The sequence below is a fragment of the Exophiala spinifera genome (genome assembly GCF_000836115.1).
Source record: "Exophiala spinifera strain CBS 89968 unplaced genomic scaffold supercont1.3, whole genome shotgun sequence".
Lineage (NCBI taxonomy): Eukaryota > Fungi > Ascomycota > Eurotiomycetes > Chaetothyriales > Herpotrichiellaceae > Exophiala > Exophiala spinifera.
Genome location: NW_015622515.1, coordinates 3,816,718 through 3,837,035, shown reverse-complemented (window position 1 = coordinate 3,837,035; position 20,318 = coordinate 3,816,718). Strand labels below are relative to the sequence as shown.

Genomic DNA, 20,318 nt, shown 5'->3' with positions numbered 1-20,318 from the left:
TACGCTCCATGTTAGCCAAGGGCTCCGGAGCAAGGCTACATGAATCGGAATCGGAATAGTTATCGAACTCTCTGGCACTTGTTCAGATCCAGGAACATAGATGGTCATTGTCACACGTTATCTGCTGTTGATAGATTCAATCTCTGGGGCTATCTTTCACTGTGCAACTCGCCCCCCTGGTACCACCCCGAGGGCCTTGGCCTCGGCTTCGACGATGCAAGGTGCTTCAGCAAGAAGCTTCCGTTGTTTTGGCGCCCATCCAAGCAATTTCCTAGCACGTATCGCTCGGCACCTTGCGTTGGTGCCAATGAGATAGAGCATGCCGCCCCAACGTTGCATGATCCCAGATCTTTCTGATTCTTCCACAGACATGATGCGAATCTTTGGGGATGAAATCAATCCCTTGTCATATGCAGCTTCAGTAACAGCCTTGGACAAAGCTTGGAAATCAAATTCTCCATTTTCAGCAAAATAAAATCCCTCCTTGCCCCACGTCGCGCTCCCACCACCCTGTGCAGCGGCCTCGCCAAGCAAAAGGTACACCATGCTCAGATCCTGAACATGAACTTCAGTCCAGATGTTGGTAGCAGGTCCGAGTTGTACACCTTCCTTTGCGATCAAGATCTCTCGGGCAAGCTCGTACGCTTGGATGCTACGCGTATTCACCGGTCCTCGGCCTGGGCCGAATATGCATGGCGGGCAGACGATAGCGGTTTTAACTCTGCCTCCGTGCTCCGTCCCAGCCTTGAGGACAATCTTCTCAGTCGGCCAGTGGGGAGCATCATCCGGTGCATTGGTCAATGTGCCGATATCGTCCCAGTCGTTGAAGACCTCTTCTCGTTTTAGTCCGAAGTCTTTGGCGCGAAAGGTTGGGTAGCATATTGTGCCTGTTCCGGACGTATGGATCCACCAGCCTGGAGAGTCTGGTGAGTGTTGAGCCAAACCACAAGCAATGGCGTGTGCTGAGGGCTCATGGTCGCAATGAGCGAAGTCTGCGTAGGATCCCGGTTAGGCTAGCTTTTCCTCGTTGGAAGTGTGCATCTCTCCCCTGGAGGTGGAACTTACGGTAGACTATGTCTGCTTTCCGTGACTCCTCCATTAGAAGTTCCGAGTTCTCCAAGTCTCCGATAACTATGCGTGCTTGGGAATACTGGTTGCGCATCTTTGTCGCTTTGGCTTCATCTCGAACAAGTAAAGTCAACTCCCATTCTGGATGAGTCTGGGAGATGAGGTAAAGACTGTCTCCCCCAATGTAGCCAGTCGCCCCTGTACTATGGATGTTCACAGATGAGTTAGTCATACTTCAAAACGCTAATATCACCGAGGCACTTACATGAAAAGCTTCATTTTGCGTTTCAGCATCCTTTGCTGCGTAATGATATTGCAGATTTCCTTTCGGTGGGAAGATTCAATGAGGTTATGAGTGAGTGAGAATTCCACTGTCCATTTCCGAGGCAACCAATTCAGGGGGGTTGACTCACTATTTCCAGACTCTGACAAATCATCGAGTTATGGCTAGCTTCAAGTTATCACAGTGCACTCCAGTCTAAACTGTTGGAAGAGACCAGTACCTCTAATCCAGTTGGTTAATGGTTGAAAAGACATTTAGTTGGGCAAGTGGATTACTAATATTCTGTCGCGTAAATCTCAGCTCCAAATCGCGTGTAGAGGTGTGTCTTCCCATGGGCTATAGTCCCAAAAGTCCTACATTTCCAAGGGGCACCCCCAAAGGAATGACATTACGGCCTTGAATTTTCCAACTTTTCCCGTCCACTGAATTTGTTTTGAGCAATTTGTCTTGATAGCACCCCATCATGTACACATAATTGTCCTCCTTTATGTCTTGTCGCCAGTGCCCAGCCCACACGTAACTTTCGGCATAGGCTGTATTGGGGCTTGTAATCTCAATCGTTTGAGTTGTTATGTTATGTTGAGATTTGAAACTCCTTAGTAGCCTTTCCATTCCCTCTTGTAGCTCGCCCACCCCCCGATAAGTTTGGAGTGGTGGTGGATAAACGCTGACTGCATCGGGGGTGAAGACTCGAGCCAGACCGTCAAAGTCCTTGAAGTCGAGGCACTTGGCATAAGATGCAATACAATTTCGGATATGGTCAGCGTCGGTCATTAAACTGTGCGACATTATTGATCTGATGGGCGGCAGATGACAATAGGTTGGTGTCCACACGATCGGTCAGTATCTCGAAGACACTTTGGTAAGGTTGCTCACTCACAAGCACAGCAATTCTGAATGCGAGCCTCTGACTTGGGTCATCTCCAAATTGCTGGGCTTTGAATTGAAGATAGTCCCTCAGAGATCAATAATACTTCCGAATTCGGGCAATCAAGTCCACTCCGAAGTTGTATCCGTCAGACTGGGGTTTTGCAACTCTGGGGTAGCGCCGTGGAAATTGACAGCCTACTGCTCCCGCAAGCCTGTGAATCTCCGCAGATACCTTTTTTTGACCGCATTATGCTTTTCTCCGTTGCCCCGGAATCATGCTGCTTACGTCTCAGGGAGGCCCCATGTCCCAAACTCGTCTCTGCAACAGAATGCGCACCAGCAGCAACTTCCAGAAAGCTTCTTATCCAAATGGGTAACTTTAATAGTACAGGACAATGGTTCCGGACTATTACTTTGACCAGATCACGATTACTCTACAGAACCAAGGGGAAGGTTAGGTTTTTCCTTGTACCTCTTCGCCTTCTCAAGTCGTCACAGGAAAGGTAACCCAGACATCCGTCAGCGCGGTCCATGCGGTCCAACTAAGAGATGGTATCGCGCATGAACTCCAAGAAGGCCATTGTATTCTCAGTGACCACCGAGCCGTCCTTGCGTGTGAAGGTGGTGATACTATCTCCCAAATATTGGTAGACGGTGATGAGTCCATGGTTGCGTAGCCAGTAATAGTACAGGCGTGCATAGCCGGTGCCGTAGGACTCGAGAAAGCCGTCATCGTAGCGTTGCCACGTACGCCATTTGGACGGCACAAGAAAGTGGGATCTTGGGTCAATCCAAGACGCCTGCTCCTCAATCGTCACGTTGGGCAGTCCACTGGTATAATAAGTACAGTTGTCAACGTTGGTCAGGCCAACTGCGTAAGGACCGGCATCCTCGTAGAATGACCACCAAGACACATTCTTTCCCCAAGAGTGAAACCAGCTTGCACCTCTTCCAGCCCCTTCTTCGACCCGAGGAGGAACAACCCCGGCATTCATTATGCGTTCGTGGACACCATAAGCAACATCCAGCTCCATTGTTTTCCCTTCTTGAGTGACTATAGATCCGGTCACGTTGTGGAGATGAACGATCCCCCCTGCGGCACCAAAGCAGTCAAAATTCTTGTGAGGTGTGGAAGCATCGCAGTCCTCAAGGGCGTCAAACTTTCCAGCATGATACACCATGTCGCCCCGTTGATACATGGCAACATTAACAGTGATGTTGTTGTAAGTGCCGTGAGCTTCCCAATGGTCGTGATATCTTTCCATCTTGAAGCCCTCATATGACCACGAAACATAGTCATTGTAGTACTCTGTCTTGATTGTTCCCGTAGGTCTATAGTCTTCCACAGACTGGCCTTTAGTAGAAAAATCATTGTCATGCATGACTTGTTTGTCTTGTTCGCTGAAGGATCCATGGATGAGACTGAGCTGAAAGATATCCTCTGGCATTATAAATTCAGAGTTGCCAATTTGGCGATACATGAAAAGCCACATGCTCCAATCTTCGCCTTCAGTAGTATTTCCTCTTAGAACAAAACCATAGTCGTTGAAAAGTGGTCGGTTGTAGGTATCAGGCAACAAAGGGCCCTCAAATTTCATTTCTACTGGGCCAGCAGAAGGTTCGAAGAGGTGCCCGGTGTTGTTGGGAAGCACATTAGTGATGACATTTTGAGCTGCTGTGCCCAGAGCCACCAGGTTTGCGAGACTACGCATCGTTGGTGGTATTCGATCGACGTTTATGGTAGAAAGGAAGGGGTGGGAATGGTGCAGAGTTGTCAGCAGGCAATCCGCCGTATGTTATTTTAAACTAGCTTGTCTGGCAACAGCCCTCACCAATGTTACCTTCGCTCGATCCCTAACAGTAATGTTAACTGGAAATATCTCTCATAACTACACCCGAGAATTGGCTCCGCCCGAACTGTGCACCCCAGAAGAACTTTATCGACCCGCCTATGCAGAAGAGCAGTGTTATGGCCATTGGTTCGTTGGGTGCTGGAAGTATCCGACCGGAATTGTCCTACATGTATGCGAACGCCGGAATTCGAAACGGTATGGCTACGGATATGGTTCTGACAGAGGCCTCATGCAGGCTTAACACTAATGGGGCTTCACATATCTACTGCATTCGAGTTTCACTTTTTGTTTCCTCTGGTAGCCATGGAATCTACTTGAGGTTAGAAACACCGTCGTTTCGTCTTGAGTTCTCATGTCTCAATCGTAGCCTGCAGAGAGGAAGCATCAGTCATCTGATGTTGAACAGGCTGAGTTGTGACGGTGTCATTACAACCTCCATACTCGCGCCGAACGCCTCCGGAGGAACTCCGCCGCCTAGAACGCTCATTATTGCGCGTTTCGCAACACTCAACCCACTCATTTCACAACTATCACTTCACTCATTGAACTATATCATGTTGACAGCAATATGTAGGCCATTTCATTGCCAACCATCGGAGCGCTTGCTGCAACTACTCAAGATGCGTCAGGAAAGGCCACCTTGCGGCCTGTGATGCGGCAACGAAAGAGGCCTCATTCGGACAGAGAATAGTCGCTCCTTTTGCCTATATATATCATAGTCCTCGCCCTCCTAGTCATCGAGGTCAGACTCGTCAATACATCCCATTTAACTCCCATTGTGTGAGCGTTGCACGACATCTGACCTAGCCCATTTCTGTGCACGGACCAGGTCGTATGATGGCCGCTGTGCTTAGCCAATTGTTGATCTTTACAATGCCATAATATTAGCTATTCCACTTGCAAGAACAATATTTGACACCTTAGAGCGTTATACTTGATTCCAGCTCATAACGTTGACGAGGTCGGTGTCGCCCATCAAATCCCGCAATGAGAGAGGCGTCGGTTCCGACAAGAAAGGGAAACCAAAATTCACTTCCTCGCCGGCAATGTCATTCCCAAACTGATCCATGGCCATTGGTAATTGATCTCGAGGTAGTTCTGGTAGATCAGCTGAAGAGATGTTGTTATTTGTCGCTTGTTGTAGCTCATTATTCTCGCCGGTGTGAAGCCGAAAGTCTGCGTCTATTCCTGCCAAGTTGTTAGAGACAACGTGTTGTGATGTTCTCTCAACAGCACTGATAATACGACCCAACTTCTTGAGGTTGTTGCGCGCCAGGGTAAGCCCCGGAGCAATGTCCCGGAGAATTGCGATGGCTTTCTCGAAGGCGTGCTTTGCAGATTGCTTAAGATTGCCCGACGGGATAGTCTTGCAAATGACTATGCTTGCCAAGGGGACAATAGCACCGGTAATATAGACAACATCAGAGTATCGTTCGAATTCTTGATGCATTGGCGAGTTGTGGGTAGTATGAATCATGTTGACTGTATCGGTGGCAATACTCAAACATATTTTCGCCGTTCTCAAGCGAAAGTCGAATGTTAGCAACTCTTGTCGTCGAAGCAAAAGTCTCAAGTGATTGATTCTCTGGAAAACGGACGTAGATTAGCAGTATTCCCAACAAACGCATAACATTCTGGGCATCCTACCAGACGTAGAATTGCTGCCTGTCGATGGATATAAGGCTCCGTGAGCCCGATTCCAGTTGAGGGTATATTTTCGGATTGCCACTGTAAATAGGATGGCAGTTCCTGTTTCAGCAGCTCAATCCTGGCGTCCATGGTGACAATAAACTCCGGGCTTATTGAAGATGCCGCATCCATGCTATATAGGACGTTCCAGATTTCTGAACTTAACTTGCCCCATTGGACGATGCCATGTTGATACGGTATTGCCGATTTCTGGGGCTTCTCTTTGGGTATCTCACCATTATGCCCTATGTCCTTATCATCAACAGCTGCCGGGAGCCGAATTCGACATTCGGAATCCCGAAGTAGATATGGTAATCCACATGATTGAGAAACGGTTTTATCCAGACAATAAATTGACCAAAAGATCCGTTGTCTCATATGTGTCTCAAAGGGTGTGCAGTTCTGCCAGCCCGCCTCGCCGTGGAGGCCATTCTGGAAAAGTAGACGCACTGTTCGTGACAGGGCATCATATGCAGCATTGTTTTCCCCAATATACAGCAGATACAAGGTATCGACAAGCAATATTTTCAGGGTCATGAGATCCCCTTGGCCCAGCCAGGTGATATGCTGTAGAAGGTGGGTTGCTCGGCTAAATTCTTGCCAACCAGGATGAATGGATGAATCTGTGCAGTAATCTTCCAGTACCTTCATCAGTGCAAGCAGCATATTGACTAGGGCGTAGTATTGGAGAGCCTTGAAGTTAAGCTGGATAGTTCCATCCTGACTAAATGCTTCCTCGAAACTTTGGAAAAACTGATATTCATTCAGGGCTGGATCTGTGGATGCGAGTATGTCAGCCGCTCCGCAGCATCATAGTTAGGATCCCACTGATCCTGGTACTCACAGTGAGGATTTAGGTAGAGGAAGTAGCGCTTGAGTGTCTTGTACACTGTTTCTCTGTCGTTCCGCTGCGTACGCCGGACCCAGCAGCGAAGTTCAGCGATGCAACACGGGGGGAGATCATGACTATTGGCGAAAGCGCAAGCGGAAAATGCTGCTGGTTCTATATCTGCATGCACTCTGGTTTCACGCAGATGATCATCCAGGACTGCAATGACATGATAGGAGCTTGTGGCCCCTCCGTTGAACGTTGGTCGACTTTTTTGGGAAGGGAGTAAATTGCTTCCTTTTTCGACGTCCATAGACCCTGGTATTGAAAACGAGCTTGACAACCCGGGACTGTTATTGTGTGAGCCAACAACGTCGCTGGATCTCTGATCATGAACAAGCTTGCCATTATCACAATCATCTTTGTAGCTGTTTTGATGGCAAAATGTTCCGCTCTCTTCCCTGCAAGATACCGACTCTTCCAGCCGCGAAAGACGCTCCATAATGTCAGTGACGGTCTGAGACTGTCCCTCTGCAGTTGTCGGAGAGTTCTGCTCCCCTGAAAATGATGCATACTCCCACACATACTCTCCTGCGATGAGTTGTGCACCACTATCTCCTTCTTCTGGTCGATTATGGACTTCTGAAGGCTGGTCAAAGTGCTGTCCTGTCAATCCAAGGTTCGACGAATCGTTTTGTGCGTCGACCGAGCAGTCCGTTATTCTTGAAAAGCGAAACGATCTCCAAATCAGCCCCGTCATCTCGCTTTTCATACTTGGCGGATTCAGTCGTCGAACGACAAACACCAAATACTCACAAATCTAAGCCCTTCGTGTGAGTTCGAGGCTTTCGCCGCGAACCAGTGCGGAAAACGCACTCCATTTCACCATCTCGACAAGGCTGGCAGCTACTAGTTCCATCGACAATGCACTGTCAGTTGGTGAGACGCATTCATTACTTTCGCTGGGCTCTACACCTACCTTGACTTTCCGCCGTTGGCAAGCAATGCTAAACGGATCATGCTTAGTGGATGTTGCACCCTTGAATAATCCTATCCTACCATGCACGCGAGTTGTATCTCCCCCTTCTCGACTTCGGCTTCTCGCTATTGCCCTCATTTTCCGTTCGCCGATTTGCACCGTTCTGTAGAGGTGAGCGACCATTCGGCACTTCGTTCGGCTCCGGGGGTACAGGAGATTTTTCCATCACGAGCAATGTTATCGGGCTTGGCCTGAGTGCTTTCTATCGGTTCAGGTCGAGGGAGAAGGAATGGAGGGACTAGGAGCACATTTTAGCTCAGAGTATGGGCAGCATGGTCGGGGCCTAAATCTTCCCCCGCAAACCTACTCCACCCGCCAGCCCCGGAAGACAATTTCCCCGGCTTGAGTCGAACCAGCGTCTGTACTAGGCTAATTATCGGTTGGACATTCTTGTAGAAATGGCGAGCTTGAGCGCCAGACTACCTCGTAAATGTACTTGATGCTACGGTCAACTGGAAGAAGCACATCATGTATTCTATTTGGCTTTGGAGATGTAGTCATTCTTTAGTCCTCTGGTATCCTGAGACTCGCTATACAGTCCACCCTGCATCAGCTACCAAGGTGGTCCCGGTGACGAAGCTGCTGTCGTCACTAAGCAAAAAGGCTGCAGCGTTACCCATGTCAACGGGGCATCCCACTCGTTTAAGGGGCGTTTCGATCGACTTTGGATTCTTCTCCCGTGTCGCCATCCAATCTTCATTCATGGGTGTTCTAGTGAGACCCCTAAACGAGCTGAGTCAGAAACCACTCAAGCCCAGATCGTGAAACGCTCTCACATTCAAGGGGGAAACCTACGGTGCAATACAGTTCACCCTGATATTCCTCGGCCCAGCTTCAAGAGCAGCGGTCTTCGTCAGTCCAACCACCGCAATTTTGCTTGCATTGTAGGGAGCGCTTCGGGGGAATGCCGTCAGAGCAGTGATACTTGAGATGTTAACGATGCTACTGGTGATTTTGGGATCGTTGCTTTCTAGCAAAACGCCTGGCCGGAGCTGCTCTGCCAGGCAATTGAAAATGGCCGTCGCGTTGCCGCGCATAACGTAATCATATTCTTCCGTTTCCATCTCCCAAATACTCTGAATATTCATGTTGGCACCCATGACACCGGCGACATTTGCACAGCCATCGAGGTGGCCAAAGTGTTTGTGCGCTTGCTGGAGAAAAGTGCGAACCGAAGCTCTATCGCAAGCGTCCAATGTGTGAGCCTGTATCTGCGCCTGAGGATATTGGCTCCGCAGCTTCTTTGTCGCGTTTCGGAGCTTCTCATCGTTGCGAGATCCCAAAAGCAGGGCCGCTCCACGAGAGGCAAGGACCTCGGCAATGCCCAAGCCAATGCCTTGCGAAGCACCGATCACCGCAAACACCTTTCCGGTCAGTGAAGCCATCGCACGGCGCCGTTAAAACGAGAAAGATCACTGCTCGAACATAGAAATAAGCTCAACACGATGGCCGTAGAGGAGCTAGAGTAGTGCTTGTGATATTGTCGATAGGAACAGGGTTTCTTGAGCCATACCCTGGCTCCGACATTATACTAAAGTCTTAGGAAGTTATTCCTTGTTCATAACTGTTGAATTGTGACTAGCGGATCCGGAATTGCAGAGGCTGATTGTGGTGCATATTTTTGAGCCAAGGCTCGCCATGTCATGGCTCTATCTGATGATGGATCGGCTCCTTTGCACGAGCTAAACGGGCTCTGTAATTGCGCTTCAGCCTCCATCCATTGTTCGCTACCAATAATACGTTAAAAGTCTTACAAGGGCAGATTTGCGGAAATAATACTGCCGGAATTAGTTCCTGCTGCTTGGCGTCTCCACGGTCACTGCTCTCCGAAATGTCCATATCGAGTGTGTTCCACACGAGCCTCTGCCTTTGGTCCTGCGGTTGGTCATAGATGTGATCTCAAAGTGAGCGTCGCCAGTTCAATCTAGCGGCTGGGTCGAACATTTTCCCTTTCGTTGCACATTTACGACACCGACTTTGCGATTCCTCACTGCCTTCACGTCAAAGCATACACGATGGCTGTAGATCGCGACAGTATTGTTTCACGGTCGATGGACGAGAACACCTGTCTCTTGCACGACGAGGCCGGATCAGGCCTGAACACACCTCCTGACCACAATGATACAAACAAGCGGCCGGCCGAGCTCGACAGACCCTTACCTAAGCTGCAAATTTTCCTGCTCTCCGCAAGCCGGCTTGTCGAGCCTGTCGCATGCTTCGTCATTTTCCCATTCATCAATCAAATGATCTACGAGACCGGTGTGCCCATCGAGGATGTGGGATTCTACAGTGGTCTCATAGTAAGAGCCAAATGTCACTTCATACCTTGTAGACATCTCAGCTGACTTCGTTCAGGAGTCTTTGTTCTCTCTCACCCAAATGATCTTGATGATTCCTTGGGGAAAGGCTGCAGACTGCTATGGTCGAAAGCCTGTGCTGGTGGTCTCTTTGATGGGCTTGGGAGTCTTCACGGCCCTCTTCGGGTTGTCTCAAAATCTGTGGCAGATGATTCTGCTGCGCTCACTGTCTGGCATGTTTGGTGGGATGCTCATAACAGTGCGCACAATGATCTCCGAGAATAGCACACCCAAGACGCAAGCCCGTGCCTTTGCCTTCTTCTCCTTCGCAGGAAACCTTGGTATTCTCCTTGGCCCGGCAATAGGAGGAGTCCTTTCCAATCCGGCGACGGAATATCCCAGGCTGTTCGGAAACTTTACTTTATTCAAAGAATACCCTTATCTTCTCCCTACGCTTGTTGGTGGATGTGTTGCAGCTATAACCTCGATAACATGCGCAGTCTTCATCCAAGAGACGCTTCCAAAGGACGACGGCATTCTCGGGGCTCCATCATCATACAACACAAAACAGCCAAGAATCTCGACGTGGAGTCTCCTCCGGTATCCCGGGATTCTGGTTGTGCTCTGTGTGTACAACTACGCTTACTTCCTGGGCAACGCGTGCTCGGCTACTCTTCCAGTCTACTTCTTCACTCCCGTGAAGATGGGAGGGTTCGGTTTTTCGCCGTACCAAATATCCGTCTACTTTTGCATTGCGGGATTTGCTCAAGCATTGTGGCAACTTATCGTATTCCCGTACCTTCAGCATCGATTCGGCACGATTCGAGTGATTCAGGCTTCGGCTGGTTGTTGGCCCGTGTATTTCATCTCATTTCCAATAGGTAACATACTCCTCCGCCATCATCTCGAAAGGGTTTTCTGGCCAGTTGGCTCCATCTTTGTTGTCCTCTTGAGCGGCATCGCCATGTCCTATACGGCTGTTCAGCTCGCTTTGAACGACATTTCGCCTTCTCCCACAACATTAAGTACAATCAACGCCCTAGCGCTCATGGTTACTAGTGGACTTCGGGCTGTATCTCCGGGTACTTTCTCCAGCCTGGTTGCCGTGGGTATCAAAGGGCACATACTAAATGGACAACTCATCTGGGCGGTTCTGTTGCCTCTGGGTATAATCTTCGCCGTGATGACAAAATTCCTGCCAAAGGGCTGCGAGAAGCCTGTGGAAGGATGAGTCTCACGTTGCTTAACACAACAGATTCTGGCTGTCTTGATCTTAGTTGACCGTTGTGGCCGCGTGTCGTAATTTTACACGACGGAACTTGTTTTCATTGACAACCCAAAAGAAGGCGCACAAGGGTCTACAAACTTCAAAATTTCCATGGGGATATGAAATTTCCAGAAACGAGGGAAAAAGGATGACTGTTCCGTTTCCGCATCAAGTAGCGCACCTACAGCTCAGGGGAGAGTGGGGTCATAGACCCAAGACAAAACTATTCTTGTTCTGAGCATCATGGCGTTTTGTAAACGCAATTTCTTTCAGAAGGTATCTCTATGAATGAATCCGACTCTCTACAGGAGTAGGCGCACACTTGCTCGGAGATATATATAGTTTAAAGGTGGGGTAGGAGCCACAATTACCATGAATAATAAGGAATATAATCCATGAGTGAGCTGCGCACCTCCCTGTTACGATTCGCTCCACCAGAGGTGTCACTGCACATATGGTTTCCTGACAAGTGGGAGGTGTAGGGTATAACCTAAGAGCGCAGTAGCTATAAGTGTTAGTCTTAAGCGAAGTGATCACAGTCCTAAAATGTATAGATATAATTATGAATGAAGTTGACTATATAGTAAGGCTATATAATGACTGTATATATATATATATATATATATATAACGTTATCCTTTTCTCTACTATCTCTATTGCTATATTATTCTTACTATAATATAGTAGCTCTTCGTGGTCACAACACAGATATCTGAACTTGGGTAGGTGGTGGTTAGAAGCACGCCTGTGAGAGTGACTAGACCCCCGATAACGAACAAAGTCGCACCTATCCAATCGGCTCCTCGAAGAGCTTCTCTTCATGGCACACCACGAGGGTGGGCGAGAGGGAAGTACCAAAGTGCAACCACGATACTAGAGATTGCCTTTAGTAGTGTTATTCAATCCATTAAAGACACCTTCAGAAGATATAGAACTCACATGAGCAATCCCACCCGAGTAAAAAAGCCAGAACCATGCATTACCGTGTAGACTCGCGTAGCGAGCGGCAATAGAACCGATCTAGAACTGTGAACACATGTTTGTTACACGGTATGCAAACTTTAACGTCAGCACGAGAGCCTCTGCTTACCACCACCGTGAAGTGGCCCGCAGAATCAGCAATTACAACACCTGTACGCCATAAGTCTCCCATTTCATGCCGGCGACAAACATACAAACCTATATGGCGCCATTTATTGGGCATAAGCTCGGGCTGATTTGTTCATCAGCGACCTATTTCTGTTTGTTCTGGGTGAGAACTAGAACATACCACGGCAAACACAGCAAGCTGACATTGCCCAGCCCGAAACCGATGAATGTCATGCCGATGGTCACGACGTTGGCCTTGCGAGCCGACCCGGCCATCATGGCGCCAAAATGAAGACCGAAGCTTCGACGACTGTTCGGCGTCCGAAGGTGGAGTGTTCTAGCGGCTGTTAATCGTGTGAACGATCAGATTTTAAAAGCCTCGAGTAAAACTTACAAAGCAAATAACATTCCCCGCTGTGATGAAGTTTCATCGGCCGAATAGATCCGAGTTTACACCGAAGAGCATGAAGCTGTTACAGATGGCGATGAGATATAAGAGGACATACTAGTTTGACGCCTAAGGGTTGCCGAGTTTGGTCGCGATGAATATAGCTATTGCATTAATGGTCGGAACAAACCAGAATGAGACACCATACTCGATAGCAGGATCTATATCTCGAGTAATAAAGACAACTGTTAGAAGTGGACTGCGTGCCCTGACAGAACCCAAAATGCAACTGAAGGCCCACAGTGATGACAATCCAGGTCTTAAAAGTGACCTTCGCCTCAGGAATGGGGTTGGCAGTCGTCGTTGCTTCTGTCTGAGATTTTGAGGCAGCAAACACGCCACCGTCATCACGTTCAGGAGTCTGATCATGCTTAGGAGGCTGTTCCAACTCGTATATATCGAAAGACCGCCGGTGGGAATGTATATAGAGCAGATAGTGAGAGGAGAGGCAGAGAATCACATAGCTACTAATGGTATTATTATAGATCCTTTTATACATATAAATACCATATTGTGATACTGATAGCAGCTCCCTCCCCGGAATTATCGGCCCGGCATCAATCCTCGGCGGGGCGCGAGTATATTGCAAGGGGAGGGAAAGTGAACTCACTTTTGACATTAACAAACTCGTACTTTGAGCGGACACTCTCCTAATTTGTTGAAGACCTGAATGCGGGCATTGCTAAACAGCGAGCTGAAAGCTTGGATAATCCTAAACATGGGGGGTTTGTATCATTTTCCGGGGATATAAAGCATATCATACAGGGTTGCGTTAGATAGATTAAAAAGCAGTGCGAATAACTATCAATAAGGGAGTGGCCGAGGCGAGGTAAAGGAGCCCACGAGGCTGGTTCCCAAATAGGCATATACCATGGCACTCGTGGAGATCGTAGGCGCGACACTTGTCTTTCCCCTTAAGACGATTCTTTTGTTGTCTCCCGACCATGCTGAACGGTCAAGGCCGGATACGACTAGGCTCAACTGGTACATCCCCACGACAGTCGTAGGCACCCGCTTTCGAGTGCCTATCGAAGGATTCGTAGAGCTTCCGCTTTTCACTAGGTCATATAAATGACGTCGATATCAACCAAATAAGCCTGGACAATTAGCATTGTAAGTACTGGGACAAGTAAAACGAGGTGAATTTGGAAACCTATATTTATACTTTAAGTCATAAGGACGTAGTCATAATCATTGATAATTATCTCAAGTATATATATATCCATGACTTTGGCTCTATATATATAGTTACCACTGCCAGTAATCGTTTGACCACCCTGGAGGACCTGAAAGCGGTAAATATTCGAGGGTCTATAAATTTCTAGAGCAATGGGCCTCCTAGCTTCCATTCTCTGCTTAGGAGATAGAAGCTCAAGGAATAACTTACTCCTTAAAGGTTGGCATTCTATTCGGGTTGCGTGGTGCTAGGCTCACTAGGCCGTACGGACCATGGTAGTTGGTTATCTCACACTCATATCCACGGCTGTCAGCACAAGCCTGCGCTCAACACCGATGCCTTCGCTCGGACCACGGCATAAACCTCACACTTTCCTCGAGTTTTCAGATTTCCGTGCTTTGAACCCAACCCCACACTCGTCGCGCCGATATCATTGCGGCTAAAGCTGGGATAACCTTCACCGATGAGCTAAACCTGTAAAATCAGCCAGAATAAGTCACGCCGCACGACACTTAGGTACTGCAAATAAATACCAGAGCCAGGAGAAATAAGGGATACGACTTGTCACTTTCAGGTATATCCTATCAGCCTCATTGAAGTATATATCGACAATGGTGGAAGGAAGTTATTGGTGCACGCAGTTAAACTCGAGAACGACGGGAGGGCCCAAGTGTTATACGATAAACAGTGCTAGCCAATAACTGGGGGCCAAATAGTATATCTTGACGAGTCCGACCTCCCTGTCCAGGAGGGAGATATCTTTTTATTATATAGGCAAAAGGAGTGAACTCTCTCTTTTCGAGGGAGGGTTTTCTCACCGCCGCACAGCATGCCGCATAGAGGCATCGCCCGCCATCGAGCGTCGTTCCGGGCGACATTCTATCGGACAACGTTCTAGACGGAGAGAAATCCTCCTTGTGAAGGCTGAGGATATAGCTATATATAGTAAAAGCCAGTGAATTGATGGTGTTGCAAAGTTGTAAGGAACTCAACGTTCTACCGGGGGCGCTTGGCGCTAGGTGTGAGTATTGGATTTATAAAGACGGTCATTAGTGACGCCCGCAACTCAGCCTGTTCAAAACCAAAGCCCGAAGCCCAGTTAAGTAGATATGACAACAGCCAGATAATGGTTGTCACGGTTCTCGTGCTGGTTGTGCTTCAGTATAGCCAGGTCCTGCCAGCTCTAGTTAGATCTGGTTGAATCCTGTCATAGCTTATATTATAAACTTTTTTTGATTACTCTTGATCAGTTTTAACTGATTCTAATAGTATCTAACTATTCGCTACATTGGATATGGCATGGGAAAGTCGCGGGCAGCAATTGCCAGGTGCCCTATAGGAGGCCGCCGGCCTGAGGGATGGGGCTGCTGCTGCTTCATGACCTGTTTTTTCTGCTATCCACCATATCGCTAGCTGTATTTAATCAAACACGAAAAGCTGGTCTAAAGACATGTCACCGAAGTCTATTTTCTCGCCGGACCTGCCGAAGATTGTGCTTATCGCGTACTATCGTGGCCGAGTCTTTCTTGGACAGATCTAGCTTCTTCCCCATCCGGACGACATACCCCGTCCTTATCACAGGGGGACCAAACCCGGCTTCCCAAGACACTGCGGCTTTACAGTGTGCATAAAAGAATGGGTAGGTCACAGGTCTCGGCCATGGCAGCTCTTTTCCTTTGGTCAGCAGTCAAACATCCGTCTCAACATGAATTCTACACAAGAGCCTAACACCACGGAGCAGCAAAAGTCTGCGGCGAAATCAGGAACCACTGCTGCAGATGAACGGTTATTTGAGCTGGCCGACGCCGGGGAGATGGATGTTCTCTTGGGATGGCGCACCTGGCTAGTGGTGTTCATCTCAGCGTTTCTCACGTCAGTATTGACAATGATGGTCGGACGGCATTACCTGATAACATGTCGAACCAGGCTCTTCATGCAGATCTTTACCACCGTCGCAGCCCCTTCGGTCATCGCTTTCATCGTGCAGGATATTGGCGACCAGGCTATGTCTGCCTGGGTACTACAGGTTGGTCTCGGTTGGCTATTCTTCTGTACCAGGAACACTGAACAAGATTCTGTTGTCAAGACTCCGTTGTTGATCCAGGCTGTCCTGAACCCCATCATTGGCCGCTTGTCCGACGTCCTGGACCGAAAGATGCTCGTTACGCTCACACCAATCGTCGCCTTCGCCGGGTCTGTAATGTCTGCCAGAGCACACGACATGAATCTGTTGATTGCTGGCGGCGTACTCTACGGCGTCACCTTGGCAACCATCGGAGTCGTCGGGACCATTCCAGCAGAAATCTTACCACTGAAGTATCGAACCCTGGCCAGCGGTATTGGCTTCGTGGGTGGTGCAAGTGGCGGCCTGTACGTGGACCATTCCCTACCTGCACTATAGATGAGATACAGTACTAAAGTCGTGAGCAGGGTTGCTGGTCTTGCCGCTGGTGCCTTCTGTAGGACTCCAGGCGGGTGGCGGAACATGTTTTGGGTGCAGGCAGCATTGCAACTCCTTGTGTCTGCGAGCTTCTTTATCTTCTACTCGCCGCCCAAAGTCGATCGGGAGATCCCCAGGATGAGAATCACCGAGATTATCTGGGCCTGCGATCCAGTTGGTTCATGCCTCTACATCGGTGGTGCGACCTGCTGCCTGATGGCGCTCAACTGGGCGTCCGGCCTCTATTCCTGGTCCAACCCGCATGTAGTGGCGCCCTTGACTATCGGCATCGTCTGCCTCTTGCTATGTGGTGTCTATGGTACGGCTCTTGAAAACAGACTCAAGAGTTTACGTCTGGCTAACTTAGTTTTAGAATGGAAGGGCAGAGCCGACGGCCTCCTAGCGCATGTCTTCTTCGAAAGGGGACTCAACTTCCCGCTCGCACTCTTCATAACCATGGTCGAAGGCTGGATATACTACAGCGCCGTCAACACCATCATGAACCAGATGACGTTCTATCTGGGGTGGGAAACGGACTCCTTGATCATCGGAGTGCGCCAACTCGTATACAGTGGCCCTACCATAATAGCCTCGATCGTCATCATTTGGTACTCGACTAGATACAAAGACCTCAAATGGCCGCTGGTGATCTGTTTCACCTTGTTCCTCGCCACGGCTGGCGCCTTTGCCGCCATGAAACGAGACTGGAACTACGTCTCCCTCGGCATTTCAGCCATTGCCGGTGTCGGACAAGCTGGGCCGCTTATTTTGCTGATTGCTGTAGTGCAGTACGCTGCACCGCATGCATTTCTCTCCACCGCCACAGGTCTGGCATTTTCGATTCGAGCCATAGGAGGTGCTTTTGGCTCGGCGGTTCTGTACACCATAGTGTTCGGCCACGTAAAGTCACATTACGGCACCGCCGTCGCCAAGGCATCCATTGCCGCAGGGTTGTCACCCGAAGAGGTGCCCATTCTATTGTGTGTCATGGCAGGGGGCAACGGCCCTCCAACCGAAGCCCTCCTTGCCCGAGTCTTGTCACAAGCTCTACCGTCCGCCACTCTGCCAATCATTCGGGCGTCGAGGACTGCAGGACAGGTCGTCTACGCCCGAGGGTTCCAGTTGGCTTGGGCTAGCACTGTTCCTATGATAGTCGTCTCCCTTGTCTGCTGCGCGTTACTACAGGGAGTAGAGAGATTGATGACCGACAAGGTAGAATCTCCTCTCGAGAAGACACAGAGAGACTTGGAGGTCAAGATAACGACCAGCGCTGAAGCTGAGCACTGAGAAGAACAGGCATGTCCTAGGACACTGAGGTTAGGAATTGCTAGTGGATGACCAGGACCGTGCAGCGATCTGTGAATCACGTAGCCATCCCGGAACTATGGAGCGATAGCCATCATTGAATATTAATATCTATGTCTGGAGACATGATCCTGCCACACGGAAGCGTTCGAGCAGCCAGACCGAAGTATCTCTACCCTTCATCTAGTTGGCGTTCATCAGTTCCTCAGCTGAGAGATTGACCCATGGCACGTTACGCTGATGCTGGCGATAGTATACATGGACAAGACAAACAGTGCCAATCCGTGATGCACAACGATTCCATACAGAAGCTCTATTCATGCAACTATCGACGCCCCAGACGCGGCCTCCCTCCGCATTGACCCTGCTAGACTGCCATCCGCCTTACCTAGCTTGAGATTAACACCTAGACAAGATAGACGATCGTAGCACTGATCCTATTCTACGCCGATGCTGTATCATGTACGGGATAATGGTCATGGTCGCGCAGACTCGAAATTGCTCATCTACTGTCTACCCTTGCGACTGGTTCAAAATCTCATCTATCAGTTTTCCAACCTGCAGGCACACCTCATCTCTCATGTTACTGGTGAAGACTTGAATCGCAGTTGGAGCCTGGTCGGTTTCTTCCGGATTGTCTGTTTTCAACGCACCTTGTCAGCTGACCATGCAACCTTTTGCCGATGATATTGATAACTTGGAATGGAACGCAACGGAGAATGAAGGAGGGAGCTTATCTTACAGGATCCTGCATCTCCAAAGTCTTTTGCCTCGGGGTCCAGGTCTTTGGAGGCTTTTCCGAAAGGGATAATACAAGCAGGATACTGCGTTGCACAAGTTAGATATCCCAAACTCTCAATTCCTGTAAAGATGAAGGGGCAGGGGAACCTACATCCAAGACGTTCAAAAACACCGTGAAGGGCGGAAACCCATACGTGTCGTGCTTAACGGCGGTGTGTTGGGCTCCAGGGCAGATGACAGCATCTAGGTTGAACTCATTCCACAGTTTCCTCCATTCCTCTTTCAGCCTGTGTATCTGCGCTTCCAAGGAGGCAATCTTGTGGTACATGTCCATCTGCTCAAAGCCGGCCCAGAACGACTTCAGCGCTTCTCCTTGGGAGGGAGCCGCGCACGCTGCCACGGACGGGACGACTGGCTCTCCTGAGCTTGCAATAAACGCAAACATCCCCTTTATGTCAAGCGTGAATGCTGCCATTGATAGTTCCGCAAGACTGGCGACGTGAGACCTCTCAGGGCCGATGGGGACTAGATTATGGCCTTTTTCAGCTAGCAGAGTACATGTATTGTTCAAGACTCTTTTGACCGGTGGGTAAAAAGCGAGAGAAGTATCCTCTGTCAAGACACCGATATTGAGCCTTTCCGAGGATGAAAGGGGAGCCAAAGTCTGCCAGGGAACGTCGAGACAGGTGGAGTCTTTTCGTGCTGGGCGAGCAGAGATGACAGCTTCGGTGAGGAGCTGAAGTGCCTCAAAGGAGTTTGCCATGGGTCCTGCAGAACAGTGAATGAGGGAAAATTCATCTGGAACCGGAGCTTGTTGATTCCCAAATGGAATGCGCGCGCTGGATGGCTTGAAACCGTAGATTCCGCAGCACAAAGACGGGATGCGAATGGAGCCGGCGATGTCAGTGCCTATGCCCAGGGGAGAACCTCGAAAGGCAATCAAGGCCCCTTCTCCCCCGGTGCTGCCACCGGCAGTCAAGGTCGTGTTATGCGGGTTCAGTGTCCGACCCCATACGTTGTTATGGGAATCTGCGGTCATCATCGTCTGTGGGATGTTTGTCTTAACATACAAGACGGCTCCCAGCTCAAGAAGTATGTCGACGAGCACAGAGTTTTGCTCGGCAGGCTTGTTGACCAGAGACACGAACCCGACGCTGGAGTCGATTCCCTTGAGCTTGAAACTGTCTTTGAGACTGATCGGGAGACCGTGTAGTGGTCCCGAAGGTCTCCCATGAGACGCGAGATAGTCGTCGAGCTCCTTGGCACGTTTCAGTGCAGAATCGTAGAAGACTTCGGTGAGGCAGCTTGTGAGTTGCTGGGCAATAGCGGCCCTCTTGCAAAAAGCTGTGGTGACCTCGAGTGATGAAAAGGTTCCTTGTGCCAGCGCGGAGAGCAGTTGAGCTGTGGTGTAGGCTTCTGTAATCTGAAGTTCTCGAGTAGACATAAGGCCACTTCGACGTGGAATGTCTTTCTCGATGATGCGATTTGGATTGGCCTCTAGAGGAAGAGTCAGATCTTGCCAAAGGGCATCCGGCAAAATCCATTCGGATGGAACCAGCTTCTTTACTGCGCTCTGCTTTTCTGCGACTATTTCTTGCCAAGGCGTCAGCGCCTCACTGATTCCCATTGAACCCATCGTTCTTGTGTGCTGTTTGACAGTCGTGACCAAAGAAAAGAAAGTGATAAGAGCGGTAATGATCTTTAGGCCGATTTCTGAGACCCTGAGCACAGCTCTACATACGGAAATAGAATTAGCTTGGTAGGGTAGGATGAGCGTCGAGAGTGAAGGAAGTTGAATGGGAATTCCGTCCAGAAGATCAAAAGCAAGAGAGATGTGAGTCGTTGCTGGGCTCCGCTTTCGGGCATCTGGTCTATTGTAGGTCGAAGGTTCCGCGCCAATCCTAATCGGGTCTGCCGCCAAGC

General features: G+C 49.3%; 8 protein-coding genes across 8 annotated transcripts; 2 read left to right on the top strand and 6 right to left on the bottom strand.

Annotated features, from left to right (window-relative positions):
* Positions 1–156: 156 nt before the first annotated feature.
* Positions 157–1,300, bottom strand: PV08_05143 (uncharacterized protein; the record flags this gene model as incomplete). The annotated part of the gene is made up of 2 exons (XM_016379487.1): positions 157–992; positions 1,066–1,300. The coding sequence occupies 2 exons, from the start codon at positions 1,298–1,300 to the stop codon at positions 157–159; spliced, it is 1,071 nt and encodes a 356-aa protein (XP_016238164.1).
* A 387-nt stretch (positions 1,301–1,687) lies between these two features.
* On the bottom strand, positions 1,688–2,140 carry PV08_05142 (uncharacterized protein; the record flags this gene model as incomplete). The annotated part of the gene is made up of 1 exon (XM_016379486.1): positions 1,688–2,140. The coding sequence occupies one exon, from the start codon at positions 2,138–2,140 to the stop codon at positions 1,688–1,690; it is 453 nt and encodes a 150-aa protein (XP_016238163.1).
* Positions 2,141–2,763: 623 nt separating this feature from the next.
* PV08_05141 (uncharacterized protein) lies at positions 2,764–3,933 on the bottom strand (the record flags this gene model as incomplete). Its single annotated transcript, XM_016379485.1, has 1 exon — positions 2,764–3,933. One exon carries the CDS (start codon positions 3,931–3,933, stop codon positions 2,764–2,766), a length of 1,170 nt encoding a protein of 389 aa, XP_016238162.1.
* A 1,069-nt stretch (positions 3,934–5,002) lies between these two features.
* PV08_05140 (uncharacterized protein) lies at positions 5,003–7,352 on the bottom strand (the record flags this gene model as incomplete). Its single annotated transcript, XM_016379484.1, has 3 exons — positions 5,003–5,659; positions 5,722–6,539; positions 6,608–7,352. 3 exons carry the CDS (start codon positions 7,350–7,352, stop codon positions 5,003–5,005), a joined length of 2,220 nt encoding a protein of 739 aa, XP_016238161.1.
* Positions 7,353–8,161: 809 nt separating this feature from the next.
* Positions 8,162–9,016, bottom strand: PV08_05139 (uncharacterized protein; the record flags this gene model as incomplete). The annotated part of the gene is made up of 2 exons (XM_016379483.1): positions 8,162–8,354; positions 8,427–9,016. The coding sequence occupies 2 exons, from the start codon at positions 9,014–9,016 to the stop codon at positions 8,162–8,164; spliced, it is 783 nt and encodes a 260-aa protein (XP_016238160.1).
* A 630-nt stretch (positions 9,017–9,646) lies between these two features.
* Positions 9,647–11,159, top strand: PV08_05138 (uncharacterized protein; the record flags this gene model as incomplete). The annotated part of the gene is made up of 2 exons (XM_016379482.1): positions 9,647–9,931; positions 9,987–11,159. 2 exons carry the CDS (start codon positions 9,647–9,649, stop codon positions 11,157–11,159), a joined length of 1,458 nt encoding a protein of 485 aa, XP_016238159.1.
* A 4,455-nt stretch (positions 11,160–15,614) lies between these two features.
* PV08_05137 (uncharacterized protein) lies at positions 15,615–17,636 on the top strand (the record flags this gene model as incomplete). The annotated part of the gene is made up of 5 exons (XM_016379481.1): positions 15,615–15,781; positions 15,836–15,935; positions 15,996–16,279; positions 16,340–16,668; positions 16,723–17,636. The coding sequence occupies 5 exons, from the start codon at positions 15,615–15,617 to the stop codon at positions 17,634–17,636; spliced, it is 1,794 nt and encodes a 597-aa protein (XP_016238158.1).
* A 531-nt stretch (positions 17,637–18,167) lies between these two features.
* On the bottom strand, positions 18,168–20,031 carry PV08_05136 (uncharacterized protein; the record flags this gene model as incomplete). The annotated part of the gene is made up of 3 exons (XM_016379480.1): positions 18,168–18,292; positions 18,397–18,478; positions 18,547–20,031. The coding sequence occupies 3 exons, from the start codon at positions 20,029–20,031 to the stop codon at positions 18,168–18,170; spliced, it is 1,692 nt and encodes a 563-aa protein (XP_016238157.1).
* Between the last annotated feature and the right edge of the window lie 287 nt (positions 20,032–20,318).